This window comes from Protopterus annectens, chromosome 7.part0 (genome assembly GCF_019279795.1).
Source record: "Protopterus annectens isolate FY-2018-M chromosome 7.part0, PAN1.0, whole genome shotgun sequence".
In the NCBI taxonomy this organism is placed as follows: domain Eukaryota; kingdom Metazoa; phylum Chordata; order Ceratodontiformes; family Protopteridae; genus Protopterus; species Protopterus annectens.
In genome coordinates this window covers 394,149,715-394,173,420 of record NC_056739.1, presented here as the reverse complement: position 1 = coordinate 394,173,420, position 23,706 = coordinate 394,149,715, and the positions used below count along the sequence as shown (strand labels likewise).

Here is a 23,706-nt window from a genome sequence, read left to right as displayed (position 1 = left end):
GGGGCCTTTTAATGCTCTTGCTATGTAGAAGTCGGCTGTTGCACTGCTCCTCCCAGATTTTCTGCAGGCTGCTTTTAAATCAATGAAGTCCCTTCTGTTTCTGATTACCTGTGTCCTCTTCATCAATTAAACATTTAGGTTAATAATGTATAAAACTGGGAGTCTAAAAAGAAAATAAAACATACCACATAAAATGTGTCTGATGATGCACTATTGTATGGGCAAAATGCACTCTTATATTTTTACCTGACTACTACTACCACTGCTGTTCTAATAAATGACAGTCACCTCCTGACCTACAGAAAAGGGAGCCCTTTAATATATTTTAACTCTCCTGCTCTCCGTCAAGGACATTTTAGTGATGCCCCTGCTGTGCATATAGAATTCTGTACTGTATTGCACCTTCCAGTATCTTCATTTTTTGCTCCATTTTTTTTCTTCCCTGGTGTCATGCTAACAGCTATCCCAGTGTCCCACATAATGTATACTGGGTCTAAAGGACACTCCGACCCCCCCAGACTATTACCGAATTTAAGTCAGGGCCAGCATGGTACCTAAAGGCATCCTGGGGGAGTTCTTACTGTCCAATCATCAGCCTGGGGGTGGTTCACTTTTACGGTCTACCCTGTTCTTTCTTGATGTGTGTGCATTGAATGAAGGGATGTGCATTGGGCAGACCACACTACTCTTCCTCCACACCTCTGTATGGGACTACCATCAGCAAGCTGACCTGCCCTTCCACCAAACACATTATAAATGGCTTCCCAGCCTCTGACAGAAACCTCTTATTTCTCTGCTTGCCCTGCCTACACACACATCACTCCCCCTTAGGATAAGCATGCCCATCCTCACTGCTGCTCCATCAGTCAAATGAGCAGCTAACCTGAACTGGGTCAACTGGGCTCTAGTCAAAGCTTTATCAGTCTATGCCACCGAAGCGGCCATTCCAGTGTCTTAATTAATGCAAATTTACTGTAACAGCAGCAAAGCTAACAGACTTCTACTTTACTTAATAATTATATGCATTACATTTTAATATAATATAAAACAAAATAGGAAAGAAAAAAAAATGACAGGTAACAATTAACAGTGAAAAAAGCTGCCCTGTTGCACAGTTTTCAAGATGGCTTAGACAATTTAGTACAAGGCAAATGGACAGCACCTTCAGCTGGGCAAGATTTGCCAACAAGCCAGAATTGGTCAGAAAAATAAGTTAATAGATTGCTTATGGTATAGGCCTCCTCCATTTTTCATAAATAAATAAATTAATTAAAATAAACCTACCCAGTGCCAAACATTTGTAGTTTACGTGACAGTATTGACAGCATTTGCCGTGATTGCATTCCTGTAATAATTTTTATACTGTTCTACTGGTCTGTCAATGACAATCTTTATAACTTTCTCCAAATGTTTCACACTTGCAACCATGCAAAATGTAGGATTTACTCTATTTCTGGATTCATGGACAATTTACTAACACCGGTGTTATTAGTTTATTTTTATCTTATCACTAATGACTGACATGAGACTTTTGAAAATACGGGAATATGCGTTTAAAGTTATAGTTCACTAATGTCATAAACCTTGCCCTTCCAAATAAACAAGATAACTGGAGCATTTTTGGGTTATGATCTCATATACGGTCACTAAGCAGTTGGTTCCAAGAGACTATTGCTTAAGTGAGAGCCAGGAACAAAATCAGCCTATCAGAAATATTTTAAGTTGGAACATGGACTTGTAGACTACTTGTGTTAGTATTATACAGCCTCATCAGCGAGAAGTTTTCAACTTCCTGCAGCTTAATAATTGACCAAGAGCTGTGATTCGCACAGCCTTCCAAGGGTCACATTCTCTCTAGTACAGAAGCTGTACACCTCTCTTTTTGTTAATGCCACCCAGGAGGCCCCTCACTACATTTACATAGAAGATATGATTACCATCACAGAATTTCAGAGTAAGTAAGAAAAATTATTGTCGAGTTGCACTGCAAAGTTGTAGTGTTTACTATAGCATACTGTCTATTTTAATCATTTTTGCTAGTATCTGTGTAGAATGTTAAAGTAATCATTCACAAATCAGGAAAAAATCATTGTTGATACAGTGCTCATATATACTTGATTATGTATCTTATCTTTAAATACAAGGAATGTAATAGAAGGCAAAAAGCAGCTGTTTTGCCTATTTTATCAGCTTTGAGCCCATGCTGACAATTGCAGTTCACCCAGTGTTTTCAAGTTTCAGTTTTGATTTGCACCTGTGTTTTTTTTCCCATGAATAATAACAGGACAAAATGAAATCCCTGCTTTTCTGTATTCTTTGTTAATGTTCCAGAGAAATTTGAAAATACCATCATTGAAGAAATTATAATATGTTGTATTGCAGGCTTAGGAGATTATTCAAACAAAATGTATACCTCACTTTGGAATAAAGCAATATATGTAAGGTCATCTTGTTTAGGCATATCACTATGACTTTGGCCCTCAGATTTAGTTTTGCTCCTCCTAGATTTACATTTCTCTTAAAGTCAGACCTGTTTATTAGTGCATATTTTATTAAATGCAGAAGCTAAGCCTAAATAAAGGCTCACTACCACTAACTATATAGGGTCTAGTAAATAAAAATGTTCTACCATGAAAAAGAAACAGCTCCTCTTCCAGACCTTCTGCTATGATTTTTTTAAAGGCCAGTGCTGTAATTTATAATGTTTGGAGGTTGAGAGGTAGAGGGAAAAACTTTGTATGACCATTTCAAGAAGCTACAGTTTGGTCTCAGAAAGAGTTATCAATCTACAATCATTTCATTTAATATTTTTGTACAGATTATTTAACATCAGAGCAGAGGTAACATATACTATATAGCACTTTGCGCTGAAAGCTCTGCTTTCTTGCCAACTCCATGCAGGTTTACAGTATAGAGTGTATAGTATATAATTGGGGTGGGATCTGTAGAATTCATACAGTTTCTAACATATTCACTATTAATCCCCATTGTTCTCTTTCTCTCTCTATAAGGAGAACAGAAAAAAGAAATACTAATATATGTGAATGCTGTTAAATGGGAGAAAAAAATCAGAAAGTTTTACAATGGCATCTTCATTCATGAAGAGTTTTTTGCATAACAAACTCAAAGGAGTTCTGTCTCATTTATGTCATGTCTGCCACCTTTCTGTCACTATTCAGACATGTTAGTAACAACCCATCCCATGCCTTGTACTCCTCACAGTTTTAGCTATCCTCCGTTTCAGTCTACAGATCCTATCTTTTCTGTTATGAAAGATTGCCCTACATTTCTCTAGGCTCTGAAGTCTGCCTACAATCCTTTGCTATTAGGGTGTTGTATTTTGTGTTCATATAGATGTCTCATGCCTACTGTAGAACAGTGTGCTATGCTGTGCTTCCTTTACCTTATCAGCCACTGCAGTTTAAGGAATTTTCCAGGTTGGAAGGCAAAAATATAAAGCAAAATCAGCATCACGAAGCATTTGATACTTTGAAAAATAGAATTTCCAGTCAACCTACACTGGGATACTATGGTGTTTATAAACCTGCAACTCTCACTTGTGATGCTTCTCAATATGGTCTTGGCGAAGCATGTCTTCAGGAACACATTCCAGTTGCATATACAGCTTGTACTTTGACTCCAACAGAAATGCATTATGCACAAGTACAAAAAGAGCTTCTTGCAGTTGTTCCAAATTCAATAACTGTATATTTATATATATATATATATATATATATATATATATATATATATATATATATATATATATATATATATATATATAAAGCTATATATATATATATATATATATATATATAAAGCTATACATATATATATATATATATATATATATATATATATATATATATATATATATATATATATATATATATATCTCAGCAACAGTCCTAGTCCCAAGATATATGCAGGAAACAGCCCCAAAAACGAAAATGTATGGAAGGTACAGTTTCAAAAACAATGATAGTAATTCACTTGAATACACTCACTTGAGTACACTCAGATAATCCAATTCAACGGATTAAAACCAAAACAGCTTTATTTACCAATGTAAGCGCTTTCACGGAATTGTGTTCCAGAAATATTGCAATTTTCATTAAGCCCTGGCACTCTAAAGGCATCTAATTTGAGTTGCCATTCTAATTCTAAGTTCTCGAGGAGTAGGGAATAGGGGCCTTCTCTAATAGAAGTTGGTACAAGATCAATGGCCATAAATTCGAAACTGTGGCCTGGGAAAGAGTGGACATGTTTTGCCAAAGCATTTTGGCAATTACCCTTTCTTATTGCATAATCGTGCTCGTAAATGCGGTCACGGCCCCTATTCCCTACTCCTCGAGAACTTAGAATTAGAATGGCAACTCAAATTAGATGCCTTTAGAGTGCCAGGGCTTAATGAAAATTGCAATATTTCCGCTGTCCTTAAATTGAGAAGCTATTTGAGATAAACAAGCCCACTCGCTCCTGTCAAATTTGGCTTTGTATTTTGTTTCATAATGCTCAATTTTCAGTGGTCGTTTTTACAATATTTTTATAATATTTTTATATATTAAATATTTAATTTTACAATCTGTTCATTTACAATGAATGTAGCCTTTTTAACTGGCAAGTTGGTCCAAATCATAAAATAATAATTAAATAGAACAATATAGATTATACATTTAGTATTACAAATATATATAAATTTTTTTGCACTTATGTACACCATAAAGATAGCCATACACCTTAAGGGTGTTCCTTTTTTATTTTTGAACAGTCTATGGTGATATGTATGGTGTATTAGTGTGTAATATATATATATATATATATATATTTTATTTATTTTAAGGGAATTAATTAATTCCCTAGGTATGTGTCTGTATGGTGCACTTACTTGTAGATCCAAGGAAACATTTTTATAATTCTATTTACTTTTATATGTAGTTTAAGTTGGTTTTTATAACGTTTTATATTTTATAAAACTAAAAATTAGATAATGATTTAATTATATATGTCATTTCCTGTCTATAAGTATTTAAGATACGGGTCTTTGAAACTTTCTTTGTATGTATTAACTCTGATGAAGCCACAAGAGGCTTGTGGCGAAAACGCTTGATCTCTTGACAATAATAAACTTGCGTTCAGGATTCCTTACTGCTTGACCAAGGTTGCTGTGGCATTTTTTCGTACTTTATTAGTTTTATTCTTGACTAATATTTAATAGTTTGATACCTTTCTGGAATATGGCACATACAGTTTTCTTTCAATTTCATAGAAAGAAAAAGGAATGTTAAAACAAATTAACAGAAGAATGCACTCTTGGAAAAGATATGCAAGCAAGAAAGCTACTGACCTCATTCTAACATAGTACTTTTGTTATCTGATCCGATTACAGAGATTGGAGTTGGCATCACAGGATTTGGGATATTCTTTGTCCTGTTTGGGATACTTTTATATTTTGACTCTGTTCTGCTAGCATTTGGAAATGTGAGTACTATTTTTTTATTTCTAATATTAATCAATGTGTGTACATGTATGTGTATAGAAATGCATCGTAGTACCTCCCTCTGTTTTTAAAATGATTGGTTTTACAATACTGTATTGGCTGTTTGTCATCAGTTTTGTTAATTTCCATTGTCCAATTCTAAAGCTACTAAAATTCTAATACAAATTTTAACGATGTGTTTTAATGCATTACAAAGCTAACAACACAACATAATATTTCTAAAAACAATTTGATTTGAAAGCCACAGACTAACAAAACTGAGCTGAATTGTGACTGCATATTTTAATTCTGTACTTCAAAATGCAGGAATTGCAGAGCAATGTACCACACAAACTTCTTCTCCTTCAAGAACACCAAAGCAAACCAGTGTACTTTCTGCACAATTTGTTTACTTCAAAATGCAGGAACTGCAGAGAAAAGTACCATACAAACTTGTTCTCCTTCAGGAACACCAAAGCTTTATTTTACAAGTACTTGTTTACTGGTTTTTGGGTTGTTTTGTATATTTTAATTCTGTATAAAGACCATGTAGAATATGGATTTATTTGCCTTCATAATGCTACACCATAAGTCTAGTATAATTAATTACTTCTTCATGGTAATGCCCCTCAGGGAACTGTGTACATCGTCGTAAGTTAATGGGTCATAATAAAACAAATGAGATATGTATCAGAAGAGAGGGAGGAAGTATATGTAATAAATATCTAAATACATGAACAAAAGGGAAAAAATGCAAAACAAAGATAACTGAAACAATGAATGTCAATACATTTATAATAAATGTATTTCTGTTATTAACCCCTGGGATGGCTTGTGGTACTGGCTACTGCGCTGCAGAATCCCCCAGTTAAAAAAGCTAAGAGAAATGGCAATATTTTTCAGAAACTTGGCTATTTTTAATTTAAAGTAATATTTGACAACTTCTTTCTTCATAGCTTACATCCCCAAGGAACACATAGACTAACTGAACGAAGGTAGACAAGTCATCAGTTAAGATTTAAGGTCTGGGGAGTAAAAAGAAAATGTCTAGACAAAAGTCAGATAATGGGTCCAACTGAAAGACAATAACAATGCCAAACAATACATTATAATCAATGTCCAAATTAACAAATTAAACACATCAAATAGTACACCATTTTATTTACTTGTTTTATTTCATACTGTTTTACCAGGACAGAACACTAATCAAAAAGTGACCATTTGGAAGCTCAGCCAGGATACATCATAATGTAACAAAACACTGAACAGAATATACTCACACTGAAGTTAATAAATGTGGCATACATTGAAAGGTCAACAATTATTATAAATATACATATTTATATAAAGAGAATGGAAGGGAAAATAAAATTACTTGTAGAGATGAGAAACACCGAGGGACTTCAAGCTGGTAATAACTTAAATTGATACAACCAGATGAGAACAAGTGGAGAGTAATTTATGTGGAGGAAATATAGAGCAGCATGGGTATAGTCACCCCAATCCACTGCAGAACGTGAAAAACTGTAGTGGGTAGGTGTGATTTGAAATACTTTTACACATCCAACAGTTCGAAAACAATCTACCTCTAATACATTTAAATAGGATGTCTTCATGTCAAGCCTAACCCAGGGCCCATACAAAGCAATATCACTTCTGAACTATTTAAACACTCAACCATTAACAAGTCAGAGCTAAAAATAATAGGAAAAGGCTACTTAAAAAAAGAGAACAATGTTAACAAGGTAACATAATATGCTAAAATGGTGGCAAAACTGAGCATTCAGGGGTCCAGGAAAATATTAATGAGGTTATAGAAATCTGATAAAATATCACAAATAAAACTGGGTAGAAACTGGAAATGAGATTAAAAAAATGGAAATGGCAGGAAACAAGGTTAAACAAGCAAAGGATTCCAGAAGGAATGTGAAAAATGGGGTCAGCTGCAGCCAGAAGGTTAACAAAAGATTTTGTCCAGGAATAACCAAGGGGAATTAAAGTAACTTGCATAACAATGCATCAAATCAACAGTAGTTGGAATTGGGCCTGGGAATAAAAAAAATAGCCAGATGCACTGTGAAGGGAGGAAAACTGTAGTGATATATATATACTTTTGTAATTTGTTTAAGTAAGATAAACTATAAGCAATAATGTAAAATGTACACTGTGATGGTTGAACATATGAAATGTACTATTGTATGATCTGAAATAAAGCTCTATTTAAATAAGAACTGACATGAGCACAAACAATAAACTATCGGATTTACATACATGGCTAGCATGGTCAAAACCTAGCATTACAGATGATCAAATTATCCTACCGGGATATAACATTATATAAAAAGAAATGAAAATCAAATGGACAGGACACATTACAAGTCTCAAAGTACTTACAAATTCCACTTTTTGGAAAAGATGAAATTTTACTAGGCTTACTTAAACTGAGCACCCACAAAAACTTTCATATTATTATATGGTTACCTACTGAAATGTCAGCACTCATAGTGCCTAAAATCCAAAAAAAAAAAAGACAATAAACCTGGAGAACAGTGAATCTTGAAAATTGCTCTTCTCCTTAAAATTTCCTTTTGTGGGGAGCAAGTCCCCCTTCCACCTGTCATGTGGGAGGTAAGCCCCCCCCCCCTAAAATAACTTATACATACTGACTCTGAGATCGCCATGCCTTGAAGAAAAAGGAATAGTCCATGAAATGGCATCTCCGACTTGGTATATACAAGTCCGATTTTCAGCTATTTAGTCTCTCTGCATTTCAGGACTCGCTCTAGCAGGTCCCAACATTTCAGCTAGTTACCTATTATATACCACTACAATTCATGTTATAGGCAATGCTGTGTAATATTTCAATACCACAATTTGAATCATCCCAAATTCTTTAGCCCCACTTCATAGAAATTTAAATACAGTATTCCTTCATGGCCAATATGACCAACTAAGCATGGCATGAACCACATAGATGAAGCTTAGAAAATACAGTGTTTGCAAAAAAGTCCACATAAACTAAAATCATGTTAAACTAATTATCAAAAATGATAAGGAAACCTATATTGCAAGCCATTCATAAAAACAACGTCAAAATGCTAGTCTTCAATAAACAGTCTTCTTAAATCAGGAAGATTATTTCAATCAACTCCATTGTCAGAAGGTGACAATTATATAACAGCGTGTAAATTTAAAATACTTCATACAAGCAGCAATCTCTAGCATAAAACTATCAGCAATGTATAAACTGAATAAAACCATGAATGGCTTTTTTACTCTAGATCCTTTACTGAGAGATAGCATGAAAAAAAAACTCTCATGAAATTGAAACCAACCACAGTAATAACAGATAACCTACTCCTACATAGTATTTTAATTCATACACTTACACAACTGCATTTCCTGTGTTCTTACTAGTCAGATCAATCAAGGAAACCTACACACACTTACAATGGAACCAATGCTAAATCATCCCACTACACAAACTTGGACTGTCAATAGATCTAGCAAATAACGGACATATAGCAATTTCACCCTCTCTCTCTAAAATGTCACAGAACATATTCATAAACAAATACTAACTCACCTAAATAAAAATGACCTATTCTGGTGTAAGGAGGATATTTTCAGACCCCATTGCAGTACAGAAACAGCAGTAATATCTTCTTCTTCTTTTGGCTTTTCCCGGTTAGGGGTCACCACAGCGGATCACCTGTCCGCTCATGATTGGCAGTGGAGTTTTACGGTGCCGAGTTGCCAGCCCGGCACCCAAACTTCCATAGAAGGCACACACATGCACACACACACACCTCACCTAGGGCCAATTTAGAGTATTCAATCCACCTACAGCATGTCTTTGGGATATGGGAGGAAACCGGAGCATCTGGAGGAAACCCACGCGACCACAGGGAGGACATGCAGACTCCGCACAGAAGGCACCCCAGCCGAGGATTGAACTGGAGAACCTCTTGCTGTGAGGCAGGAAGAATGCTAGTATAATCATTATGCAGAATTTGAATGTCCCTTTTTGGAACAGATTCTTGTTTCTTGTTGTTCACCCTCCTTACGTCTGTTTTCGGCTCCTTGTTTGGCTCGCGAAGGAAGGGATGGTTTGCTTTGTTTCTTAGATATAAAAGAGGATCTGAGAAATCTGTAAAAGACAAGGTGCTGAAAAACCTTGGAAATTTCCTATATTAATTTTTGTCTCTCATCACATTGTTTGAGGACCCGAGTAACAGGTGCGACAAAAAAGACCTCCTTATTTAAAGTGAATTTATAATTTCAGACTTTACCCCATCAGAAAATGTTGATTGCGAATCCAGACATCTCTCTTCAATAGTGTAGCAGTAACAGTAGCCCTAGAAAAAGTAACTGCACAATCATACACAAACCTTAAAGCATATTTTAATACTTAAGAAATGTCAGAAACAGTGAAATTCAGACAAATGCTACCTTCAAGGAAAGTGTAATAGAGAATTTTTTCAGTCTATACAAAACGGAAAAAACTTCCTCACGCAAATCTGATAGCTAAGAATTCTATATGCCAAAATGGAAGAGGAAAATATTCTCTTACCAAATCTGTCCAATAACATTTGTGATGTTATGAAGTGGTACCATCTGTGCCAGGGAGAGTATAGACAGCAGTAATATAATTTATCATAATCATTAATGAAAATAGAAACCAAAACAAATGAATAACTGCACTATTCATTGATCTCGCTAAAGCATTTGCTATAGTTTAACATCATTTTATACACATATGTTTAAAATACTACTACGATTATAAAATGGTTTAATAGTCATGTCACATAATGCTCATAAGGTGTATGCTGGAAAGACTCCTGCTCATCTTCCCTGGTAAGTACTAGGCTAGCTGCCCATGAGGGCCATTTTACACCTAACCAATTTACCTTTTAAAGGTGAGAATTCAACTCTGTATCTTGTGACTGTGAGGTAAACACCTTAAACATTATACCAACCTTAACCCCCCCTCCCTACCTGAAACAGTAGTACAAGTACCACAAGGATATGTACTTCTACCACTTTCAATATATTTGTTAATAAAGTGTACACACAAGTAGGGAAGGCAAATAATATACAATATGCTAATGATTCCACTCTAATAAGCTAAGCTTCAGCTACCCAAAAAACTTCAAGCATTCACTCAAATGCCTTTCAGTATCCTGGAAGAATGTCTCAAATTCACAACCAATACTAAAAAAGCAACAAAACTTAGCTTGCTCTCTTTGTACCACCAACTACACCAGAAATTTGACAAGATTTTAAAAATCTCTTAACTTGACAACACATACATAGAACATATATCGGATGCAAAGGCAATAGGAGATTTGATGGATCAGTACTTAACAAGTGACATTCACAGTAACTACTTTATCAAAAAAAGCTGCAGTACAAACCTAGGTCTATTACATATAGTCAAACTGTCTCTTACAGACCATGCCTGCTCACATATTTGCCATTGATTTTATCACCCAGACTGCTATTATACATCATCTATTCTCATTAATATCAATCCATCTTAATAAAGTGGAACAAACCTACAATAAAATAGCAATATTTGCAGTAAACAGAATACATCATTGCATATCTCTCAGAGATCTTGATTAGTTACAACTTAAACAACTACTTATATTCAGAAAACTCATAGTAGCACATAATATGCTATTTAAAACATTCAAATGCCCCAATATAGTGGACTTGATAAAACCAGACATATCTGAAAGAAAACTAACATCCCAACACAAAAATATAGTCCAAATACAAAAATCCAATAATAGCATTCAAAGTAAATGTAATAAAAAATGGAATACTATCCCTTACAAATTTAGAACTGAACCACATTTAAAAATCGTTTAAAAAAATCTAATGGCACATTGGACACACAGCTAAAATACTTTTAAACAAAACTATAAAAATGGCTAACTGTTCCATCTTGAAACCACCTGTTGAGTTGCTATGATGTAATGGTAAATCATTTAAGTTCTTACAACTCAAATGGTGTAGTGTTACACTCCTCTGACTATAGTGTACAGGGTCCTGGGTTCGAGACTTAGCAGGGCTGATTATTTAGTGGTTGGGAGGGTGGCCTAATGGTTAAGGTGTTTGCCTTACAAACACAAGGTGCAGGGTTTGAGTCTCACAAGGGACAATTGGCTAGGCTTAAAGTGGCTCACAAGAGCAGTTAGCTTAGTATGAACCTATGAACCTATTCAAATAACCTTAGGGATACCAAATATCCTAGGGATTCAAGTAGGTTTAACTACCAAACAATTATATATACTACTAGATATACTATATCAATTAGCAGATCAAATAAACTGTACCTAAATATTTATAAACTGTGATCAGTTCATTACATGACACAGTTATATCTTGCTTGAGTAAATTGTGTGTTTTAGTATAATCAATACAGTCATTAAAACAATACCTCTGCTCTTATCTGTTTTCATAATGTGGAGGTATTTGTCATTAGTTTATATAATAATTAAAAAACTGAGCGGAAACAATAAAAGCCGTCAACCAACAGAAAAATAAATTAAAACTGTTTAATTGCGAGCACTTTCGGCTAGGAAGTACCGAGCCTTCATCAGACAAAACAGTTACAATGAGCAAGCAGGTTCATTTTATTTAATTAGGCATTCTCAATTAAGCAGCCTAATTAAAAATTTAAAGCTACATGTCATTGAATGACAACCGAGTACACCAAGATGTTATTACAATAAAAACTCATAATCTAGAAAACCTTATTCCAATATAAACAATAAAATATGATACTCTATATTTATTTATTTTAAAATGTTATTTATATATACATGTATATAAAAATTATATATATGCACATGTATATGCAGAAACTACAGTATTTGAATCTAAATGTACTTATTTTTAAACTTATTTTTAAACTTATTGTTAAAGACAGCTTCTCAAAGACATGACATTAGGTTATACAACCAGTCCCATAATCTATTATAACAAGACACCATAAGCATAACATTTATTCATGTGTAACTCATCTAAAGATAACTTGTGTGTCCCAACTTCATCAATAATGGATAAATAAAATAAATTCTAACCCATTACTAAAATATTATCTTTTAAAGGACAATAACTTCAAAATACATTTAATGGATATATTCTCATTCAAGTCCGGAAAGGTATGAGCCCCTGTTCTTATTTGCCATTTTAGCTCGTCAATCTCTAATTGTACTTGCCACGGTCCCCCTCTAATACCTGGTGTTCTTTGTTGCAAAATAGCAAATTTAAACCTATGGTTGGGGTGATTCATAACATGCTTGGCAAGTGCATTATTAATGTCATTTTTACTAATGGCATAATAATGTTCATATATCCGTTGTTTCAATTTCCTTTCCATCTTCCCAATGTAGAATGCATTGCATTCGTTACACAATGCCACATATATAACTGCTGTAGTTTCACAATTGTATTTAAAATTCAATTTGTACATTTTATTGTTAATACTCAATTGATTACCAACAGTTATATGTTTACATTGGGGACACGCCCCACATTTAAACATTACATTTTTATTTTGGCATGGAATATTCTTCTTTTCCAAAAGGGACTTTAGATTTTGTCCTCTCCTGTAAGTTATTTTTGGTTTAAACCCCAAGGCTTTTACTAACATTTCATTGCCTTTAATAATAGTCCAATTTTTATATACCACCTCTCTGATATGAACATAATCCAAAGAATAAGTACAGAGAAAACTTGTGTGGTATATTTTATTTTGCTCTACTAGGCCATGTTCCTGTACATTAACCTCATTAATTTGGGGACTTGAATTATCAATTAAATTCCCAATCAATGGTGTTTCCTGCCTTGACAATAACGGAATAAAGAACCCAGTGGTTCTTTTATGAATGGCCTCGTTTTTGATGGCCATTATTAAATAAGAAGGATAACCTTTATTTAAAAACATAGTTTCTAACAGGTTGCATTCAAAATTAAATATAATAAGACAGATTATTCTTTTGCGAAAGTGTAAACTGCTTCATTGATTTTTGATCTTGTAAGTTTCTAATATCAATTTCATATTTTTTTTCTGCAAACAAAAGTACTTTTTTTCTACAAATAACATGTAGAATACAAAGAAGATTAAATACTGGTCATTCTGGTAACTGTTTGAAATGTCAGGGCTGACTTTAGCGAGTTCTGAATGCTGAGACTGAATGGCCATAAAATTACCATTTCTCAGAATATTCCCATTTCTCAGAGCTGTGATGATCTCAAAGTTAGTGTATAAGAGTTTGGGGTATGTGGGGGCTTCCCCTGCAAAAAAAAAAAAAGAAGTTTTAAGGAGAAAAGTGATGTTCAATATTTACTCTCTTCCTGCAGTTGTAGTGTTCTTTTATTCAGCATGTAAGCACTCAGGGTTGCAAGACATAAATGAATGGGTCTATATTATAAGCTCAAAAGCTTAAAAGAGCAAACGCTTGTTTATCCAACTGTAAACATTGAAACCACTAAATAGCGAAACCATGTAACATCGATTTTTTTCCCAGGGAAAAAATTGCTGCTCCGCAAAACAAAACAAAACACCCCCCTACTTAAATATACCAACTGCTAGATCACACCACGGTGGAGGAAATGGCAAAGTCCCAAAAACGGCCAAGTGATTTCTTTTCCCTGGGAAAAAAAATTGCTGTTCCATGGTTTCGTTATTTAGTGTTTCGCTATTTACAACTCAATACATGAGCGTTCGCTCTTTTAAGCTTTTGAGCTTATGATATAGACCCAAATTAACAACAAAGAGAGGTTAAATGTCTACATAGTTCTAATAGTCTCTCATTCTACTGTAAAACCAGAGATTCTGTAGACTGTGACAGACAACATAACAATGATTTGGTACATTGATAAATTCAAACTATTTGCTTAGAATGCAAATCACTTGGGGAATAAGATTCATTTCAATAGCAGATTCCCAAGTAATCATACCAAGCCTGCAAAGCGTTACGGTGGTTAAGCAGTGTGGACCCTTTTACTACTTATTGGAATCCCAGCTTCTTCTGCTCTACTCTACTCTACTCTCTGCTTTTTCAAGTGCAAGCTATGCATATCAATGCCTTTTCAGTTTAAGTCAAGTCCTAATGTATATCTTTCCAGCAACTATACTAATCCCTAGAGTGCTGTTAAATGCAAAAAAAAAACTTTAATTCTTGTAGCTCCAAATTGTCTCAGAGAGCCTTGGTTATACTGCTACCCTATTTGCAGATAGTTCCTCCATTAAACCCATATCTACACAATCTAGCCTTGTCATAACAACAAGACATAGTTTTGCATCCAGATCCCAAGTCTTGAATTTAAAGGAGAATTGCACCCACAGACTCAAAATACATGCTTATTTCATCATGATTTGGTGCTGTATCCTACATTTTAACACCACTCTGGGACTATTTACAGGTTTTTAAATATTTTTATATGTAATTTCTGAGTCAGACCACATGGGGTCTAGCATCTTGAAGTGATCCTGATTGTTTAGTCTGCCTTTAGGTATCCCACGATGCAGTGCTTGTCTGTAAAAATATTACATCACACAGGCCTCTTGCTTCCTAAAACTACTGTCATTGCATTGATTTTACATGCACACACTACTGTCTTTCAGTCAGTTAGTTTTAAGTAATATTTCATGCTGTTCAATGACTATTTAAAACAAAAACAGTGCAAATGCCACAGAGCAGACTCTCAAAGTGCTTTTTACTGCTGCTTCTTTTTAGAATGGCTAAATTGCAGTCTTTTGTGAAGCCTGAAGTGTACTTCTTGAACTCATCTCCCATCCCCCTTCACACCTAACTTCTCTAGCTGTCAAAGTGCTAAAGGTAATTTGAGCTGTTACCTGCTGTGATTGACAGCTCACAGCAGAAGACCTGATTCATACTGTTTCTTTGTTCTAGGCTTTACTTTCTGTATGGGTAGGGAAAGGACCTGGGAGCTGTGACATCACAGCATAGGTGGGTTTTTAGGATGCAAATGGTATGTCAATGTGGGGAAGGAATTGGCTAGAAAACTACCTGTATTCATTGGCCTTGATGACATCAGGGAATTGGAGACTGCAGCAAGCTTTTCCAGGGCGGGACAAAAGTTTTTTGAAAGTGAAACCACCACAGTACAGTAAGGTACTGTTCTAGTGGAGAAAAACAGTCGATTTAAAATATTTTACATGCTGTATTGTTGTTTATTCATAGCAGGGCAAGTAAACTAGGAGAAAAAGGACAGAGAAGTTGGGCATTTAATAATAGAATCCTATTGTTGTCCTTTAAGTATGAAGAATTGTTTAATTTCAGATGACCATCTTTTTTTTCTTTATAGGTGTTATCAATTTTGAAGAAAACTAAAATACCAGTTAGTAGAAAAATGATACCTCCTTAAACTAATCATTTTTTTTTTCTCACTGGTCTGAAAAGAAAATGATGGATCCTGCTGCTTACTTGGTTTCTTAGATTCTAGAATACTTCTATATGTTCAATACTGGCCTGGCCTGTTCATTTATCATGTATACTTCTCTGCTATTTTGACTTCTCTGCCCATTTCTATAGTTATTGCTTCTCAGCTGACTTGTAAAACAGTAAGTTGTTTTTTTTTTTTTTTAATTTAGACATCCAGACATCCAGTAGCACCTACACGGTACTTTAAATTTTGCACATGAAAAGGTCTCTCTTTTAACCTCTAAGTCTGCCATTGCTTTAGACCAACAATTTCTCTTGGAAAACACCTTAGCACAGTCACCAAAACAAAGAGAATTTCTAAGCTGCAAGCATTGTTATGTGAAGAGCCATACAGAGTTTTGCAAAGATGCATTTTCTACTATTTGGTATTTTAGCTTTCTTTAAAATAAAAAATCTCTGTAGAGAAAACGGATGGTCATCTGAATATTGACATACCCCTCCATTATCCCTACAGTAATTTCAGAGGTAAGACTTTTATTCAGCTGCCTGTCTTATTTCATAAGAACCTGAAGGAAAAACAATTGTACAACACTGATATGCACAAGTCAACAGTATTTCAGAAGGAGCACCAAACCTACTAGGAAGATTAATCAACTGCTTATTTCCTTAAAAAAAGAAACATGGAAAGGGGGGTCCAGTCACCAAAACAACTCACAAGTGGTTAGCTATCTGCATTAACTTTTGTTGTGACAAATAAAATGAGAATATTGCTGGGGAGTTAAGGGTGCACACTCTGTCAGACTAGTGTCTGATAGTGTAGTCTTTTTTACAGTAATATATCTGAACTGAATGCTTGTGAGGCTGTTATGTGAACATCCAGCACATTCTCCACACAAGTTATTTTCATCCATAGCTCTGCACAGCCTTAGGGTTCTGTCAATGTTTCCCAAGTGTTGTGCTAGAAGATGTCCTTACATTCACCACTGCAGTATTCATTACTATATGGGATTCCCTGCCATGAAGCCCACTGTCCAGCCAGTCTACCAAAGTCTACTGTTGCTTAAAGTTATGCTGAACATCACCTACACACTCCTCATGTAGTGTAGGGCATAAAGGTGACATTCAGGTATACCATCCTCAGAACTTCTTTGTCGCCAGTGCGAACACTGTTTTTTAACCATCGGTCTGTTTGTCTCTGTCTGTTTTTTGCCATTTTTTATTTCTGTTTATTGGAACCCCTGTGATTTCTCCTGTTTGCTGAAGTCCTCACCATTGCAGATAAGTACCCAGTTGGGGATTTTGCTCTTTTATTAATTTTTTTGTGCTGTTTCGGAAGGGGGGGTTAATGTCATCCAGGAAGGATAAATGCCAGTGTGGGAAACAGATTCCCCATAAAGACTGCCATGATAAGTGCCTTTTTTCCCTAGGAGCTTCTCACAACTTTAGCTCTTGTTCTGTTTGTCAGGTATTTGTCCTGAATATCCTTTGTAGTCGGCTTTCTTCCCTTTCATTGTATCTTGAGAACCAGCGCCTTGAGGTGCTTGCTAAAGACACTATGAATGGATCTTACTGCCCTGAGGGTCAGCTCAGCTGTCAGGGAAGAAGAAGAAGGTGAAAAAGGTAAGACCGGAATTTTCTGCTGTCCAGCCTCTGCCAGGGGTTTCTTCCGAGGTTATTACAAACCCAGAGACTCGCCTGGTTTTGTTGTCAGATTCCTCTGCCACATCTGGGTTGGAGGCCAGTGAGGATATGGCAGGCAGCATGTCGACAAGGCTTTGTAGGCATCCATTTCAGGTGTTCAGGGAGAACCATGGTTGATTGTTTCCAAAGTGTATAGGGGGGTTTTGCAGTTTTTTTCTTAGGGAAGAAGTTACAAATATGGTTGTGGAATGCTGCCTGAGTCAGGGCCATCTCAGTTTTCTAGGATAGATGTCCCCTTAAAAAAGAAACAAAAAAACTAGACGTTTCTTCTGCTCCCAGGGATCCACAAAGTGAGTGGCAGGCCTTTACTCAGGGGTTATTTAATGCTTTACTGTCATTAAGGTCTTCTTCTTTATCTTAAAGGTCCAGGAAATTACATTCTTCTGAGGAAGAGTTGGATTCTGATGAAGAATCCCTTACTTGTTCTACACAGATTCCTTCTCCTTTAGACTATGAGTCTGAGGAGGAGCAATCTAATAGTCTAGATACTCCTTCTGAGGAAATCTCTAGTATGACTGATTTTTTTAAGTGGGATTGTGCCCAGTTTTCTGATATCCATAAGAGGTTATATGAGTTACTGCATATGGAATCTCCTAAACCTGCAGCTGTTCCTCCTGTCTTGCCTGCTTTACTACATGTTTACTCTAATGCTTCTAAAGTGCCTTATTCTCTGCCCCCTGCTCCCAGAAAGTTTGAAAGGTTTTATAGGGTGCCTGAGGAATGTTTCTTTTTGTTCAAATGTCCTGCTGCTGACCCCCTGTGGTGTCTGTATCCTCTGATAAGCCATCTCAGTTGCTTCCTTTGTCCAAGTTACTGCTTTCTGACAAGGACCACAGAACAATGGACAGCCTGGATAAGAAGGTTTATACTACTGCTACCATAGCTTTTAGAGCTATTAATTATCAGACTCATATTTCTAGATATGTGTTGGCTCTTCTTTCTCAGGCTTATCAGCTTTTTTTCTGCTCTTCCAGACTCTGAGAGTAAATCTTCTGCTCTTTCCTTGTTAGGGACTTCCTCTCAAGTAGTTTGTTATTCTATCAGATGTAGTTATGATGCAGTGGATGCTTCTTCTAGGGCTGCTGCTTTTGGTTCAGTACTGAGGAGGTGTGCTTGGCTTAGACTTCAGCCTTTACCTAATGATATTAAGGGCAAGATACTGGATGCTCTTCTGGATACTAAACTTTTGTTTGGGGAAGAGGCTGCTAGCTTGTTTAAGTCTCTTCAGGACAAATGAAAGGCCTTACAGGAGCTTAAACATGTCTTTGTTTCTCTTGTGCTTAAATTTTGGAGAAACTACCCTTCTAAGCCAACCTTTGTTCGTAGTCAATCTCTCCCTCCTGCTAAAGGTAAAAAGGGTCATAAACAGGCTCCTCCTGCTAAGACCAAGTCTCAAGTCTTCCATTCCTGACACACCAGGTGCTGTCTGACTATCCACCTGTTTCCAACTGCATTCCTCTTTTTCTTCACCTTTGTCTTTCTCTTCCTAGTTGGTTTCAAATCACCCAGGATTCTTGGGTTCTGTCAATCATTTGTCAGGGATACTTCATGGTGTGGAATTCCTGTTCTCCTTTTATGGACATTCCTCAGCCTCCTTGGGAACAACTTCCTTTTTTCCCAGAGGTTCTTTGAGCTCTCTTGTCTCAATGTACTATTTAAGATGTGCCAAGAAAAGAGGGTACTCGGAGACCAATTTTAGACCTCTCTCATCTAAACACCTCTCTGAAGGTGCCCTCCTTTTGGATGTTGACCCTTCAGACCCTTTTTCCTCTCTTGCTACCTCAGGCCTTTCTGGTGTCTCTAGATCTCAAGGATGCCTATCTTCATATTCCGATCCATCATATTTTCTGGAGGTTTTTGCATTTCTCTGTTGCTTCTTGTCATTTTCAGTTCTGTGCTTTGTCCTTTGGGCTTTCTACTGCCCCAAGGATTTTCACCAAATGCATTGCTTTTGTGATTGCTTTTTGCAGGCTTCAAGGGATCCAAATATTTCCTTACTTGGATGACCTGCTGATTCAGGCATCCTCTTAAGAAGTCCTTTTGCAAAATCCTCATTTTTACCATTTCTCTTCTTCGAAGTTTGGGGTTTACAATAAACTTCAAAAAGTAATCCCTGACTCCTTCTCAGGATCATGTCTTTTTGGGTTGCAGGATTCAGACAGTGCCAATGATAGCATCCCTGCCTCATTTCCTACTTTTAAACTCCTCTTCCCCTAGGGTCCATTACAGCCAGGGAGTTTCTCAGAGCTCTGGGGTTCATGGCTTCAACCATTCTGATGTTTACTCTAGCCAGACATCACATGAGGAAGTTCCAGTGGTTTCTGAAGTCAGTGTGGCTTCAACATGTGCAGCCTCTAGACTTCACAGTTCCTCTTCTCCATTGTCTCAAGAAGGAACTTCTGTGTTGGATTCAGCAGTCGTCTCTGAATTCAGGGCTCCCTTTTCATCCTCCTCTTCCCTCTCAGGGTCTGTTCACAGATGCTTCAGATGTGGGATGGAGGTCAACATTTGGCTCCCTGAAGGTTCAAGGAGGTTGGTTGCCTCATCAGCAGAAGGAGCACATCACTGTCAAAGACATGAGAGCTCTTATGCTGGCCTTTCATACTCTTTTCTCTCCAGGGCCTCTCAAGGTATTCACAGACAATACCACAGTTATGTGGTATATCAACAAATGGGGAGAGAAATATCTTACCTTCTTTGACAGCTGGCACTTCTGGTATGGGCTCTGCCTATCAAATATCAAGTGACTCTTCAGGCAGTTTATATTCCTTTAGATCACAACATTGTGGCAGACACTCTGAGCAGGTCCTTCATTCAATCCCACGAATTAATGCTTCACAGGGATGTGTTTCTGGGAATTGTTCACCAGTGGATACTCCTCAGGTTGATATCTTTACCTCCCCTCTGAACAGACAACTTCTTCTGTTTTGTGCCAGAGTCCCAGGTCCCCTGGTATGGAAGGTGGACACCCTCTCATTTTCTTGGAAGGGGATGTGTCTTTATGCATTCCCTACCCTTCCACTCATTACAAGAGTACTATTCAAGATTCAATGGGATTTCCCAAAATCTTGTTGGTGACTCCCTTTTGGCTGCAATAGCACTGGTTCCCTCTAGTTCTGCATCTAGACAAGGGCAATCATCACAAGTTACCTCACAGGGTGGATGTACTCACACAAGACAAGGGATCCCTCATCCATCCCCACCTGTCCACACTTCAACTGATACTGTGGGTGATAGGGTTTCGATCCTTCATAGACACTTTTTTTCTGAGGACATGCTGCAGGTCCTGCAGGAAGCCAGGAAAGCTACTACTAGGAAATCCTACTTATCTAAATGGAAGAGGTTTTCTATTTGGTGTCTTTCTCGTGACCTGGACCCACTTATTGTGGATATTCCTTTGGTTCTCTCTTATTTGTATAAGTTGCTCAATACTGGTTTGGCCTATTCTCCTATTAAGGCCCACTTACCAGCTCTGTTCTGCTTGTCTGCCTTTAACTCCCCCATTAGCTTCTAGATTTGAGGCTAAGTAATTTCTTAAAGGCGTCCTTAATATTAGACCTTCCAGGAAGCCTGTTCCTCCTCCCTGGGATCTTAATTTAATTCTGGAGAAACTGACTCAAGCTCCTTTTGAGCCTACTTTTTCAGCTTCCTTGCAATATTGTTCCTGGAAGACAGTTCTTTTGGTAGCTCTTACTTCTGCCAGATGGGTGTCTGAGTTGCAAGCCCTTATGGCTTTTCCACCTTTTTTGATATTTCATGAGGACAGGCTGTCCTTGCATACTAATCCTTCTTTTATGCCAAAGGTGGTTAATGAGTTGTCACTTAATCAATCAATTAATTTGCCTACTTTTTTCCCCTCTCTGCAATCTGACAGTGAGAGGGTGCTGCACACCTTAGACATGCATAGACGGTTCAGATTTTATTTGGATAAGACTAAAGCTATCAGAAAATCTGATCAGTTATTTGTTTCCTTTCATCCTAGGTCTTTAGGATTTGCTGTTTCCAAGCAAACTATTTTTACTTGGATTTCTAAGGCTATTTCCTTTTGTTACATTTTTCATGGTGAGGGCCTTCCTTCTTCTGTAAAGGCTCATTCTACTAGAGCTGTGGTTTATTCTGGTGCTTTTTTCAAGGGTTCAGACACTAATTCTATTCTTGAAGCAGCTACCTGGACTTCTGTGCATGCTTTTACCAAACATTACAAACTGGATGTATCTCCAGAGCTAGAGCTGGTTTTGTTAATGTCATTCTTCATGGCTTCTTAGAGGGCTCTACTGCTGCTTCCTCCTCCCAAGTTTCTTCTTGAGCTTTGCCACTCTCCCGTATAGTAATGAATACTGCAGCAGTGGTGAATATAAGGACATAGTACAGTTCTTTAAAATCTTACCATAACTTAGATTTCCTTGCTTTCACCGCTGCAGTATGCACTCACTCCCTCCATCCCCCTAGTCTTATTTTTCCTTCCTGGATATGCAGGTGCTCTTTGGTTTTCCTTGGACTGCTGTTCCTACTGGGACAATCAGTTCTGAGGATGGTATGCATGAAAGTCACCTTCATGCCCCATGTTACATGAAGAGTGTGTAGGTGACATTCAGCATACCTTAAAGCAATATAGACGTTGGTTGACTGGCTGGACGATGGGCGTCATGGCAGGGAATCCCATATAGAAATGAATACTGCAGTGGTAAAGGCAAGGACATCTACTGTATGGTAAGATTTTACACAACTGTACTTTTTTGTTAACATTAAAATGCTGCCTCCTTCCTTAAATGGACTATTCAGATATTTATGTGGTGCTCTTTGTGCAGGTCTGACAACAGCATGATTAGTTCACTCTGTTAGCTTGGAGGTGGATCCCTGTCTATCTAACCTTTTATTCTTGAATGCCATCTACACTGTAGCATTTGTTTTCCTAATGCATCCTTGTTTCAAACTGCCCCACTCTCTACCCTTCAAATGCTGTAATTAGCAGCTGTAAGAAAGATGGGTCAAAGCTCAGTAAGTGTATTACAACAAAATGATAAAAACAGAAAGTTTGTAATTGCTCCTTGAAAAACAGTGATGCCATGGGAATTTGCATAGTAATTTATAGTTTTCAAAATGAAATTAACAGATGAGTTAAATGTGTAGTTAAACTAAATGAGAATATGAAATGAAAAGTAGTCTAAAGTGATATTGATTCTGTCACTTGCAGTGAGAATTGCTGATGGCATGTTATAACACTTGTCTTTCATGCTAATGTGTAGTAGGATCACTAGCTAAGGGTTGAGAACTTTATTAAGGCTCCACTTAATGGGTTATTGCTTTTCAATGTTTACTTGAGGATGCTGGGAAATATGGTATTTTTGTGGCACTTCCTTAATGGAACAAGGCAACATCTATGCATTCGCTCCTGAAGGTCAAAAATGGAGGTTGAAAGTACTACTGCATATGAACATTCATGCAACATGTAGGGTCCCAGAGTGCTGTGATTTACAACTAGATGACCAAGTGAATAGTGGGAGGGACCGTGACCACTAGCTGCAGCCCAGATACTTCTGTAGTTCGTTTATGGTTGCTATGGGTAGGTCTTGACAATTTGGTTACAGTAGGCTCATCAGTAAGCAAACTTGAAATAAAAATAGGATAGAAGTACTGCAGAAATCCAAAGCATTATTGGCTCAAAGGTATTTTATTATAAGAGGCACAGTAGCTATAAATGCTACTGTCAGGGCTGCCTTGATGTGAGTATTTCCCACTAAATATAGTGGCTAAGCTTCTGGTGTAATTCTAAGGGGAACCAGTATCTGTCTGCCTGGGATGACATGGGTGACAGACCAGGATGCTTTGCCAGAGAGGGCCTGCACCTGTCACCCCTGGGATTCCGGATATTGGCTAAGGCTCTTGCCACCCCACAGTGCCTTTTTAGGCAAGGTTCAAATGCTAAATTCACCACCTTAACAGGTACAAGCAAGCAATCTCTGAGGGTAATGCTACTCAGTGCTAGAAGTTTAAACCTCAAAATGCACTCACTTGAGGCATTCTTTAAAATGGAGAACATTGACATCTGTGCAGTGACAGAGACCTGGTTCAAGGCTCCAGAGAGCACCCCTGCATTACCAT

At 36.9% G+C, this 23,706-nt stretch overlaps 1 protein-coding gene across 2 annotated transcripts in view; it reads left to right on the top strand.

Annotated features, from left to right (window-relative positions):
* The first annotated feature begins 1,766 nt into the window (after nucleotides 1-1,766).
* GOLT1A (golgi transport 1A) overlaps nucleotides 1,767-23,706 on the top strand; it is a 53,185-nt gene continuing 31,245 nt past the window's right edge. Inside the window, exons 1-2 of one of the 2 annotated variants that reach the window (XM_044076076.1) lie at nucleotides 1,767-1,954; nucleotides 5,390-5,481. In XM_044076076.1, coding sequence (XP_043932011.1) covers nucleotides 1,930-1,954; nucleotides 5,390-5,481 — 117 coding nt within the window. In that variant the 5' untranslated portion in view covers nucleotides 1,767-1,929. The remainder of the gene's footprint in view (nucleotides 1,955-5,389; nucleotides 5,482-23,706) is intronic. The other variant, XM_044076074.1, reaches the window with a different exon arrangement.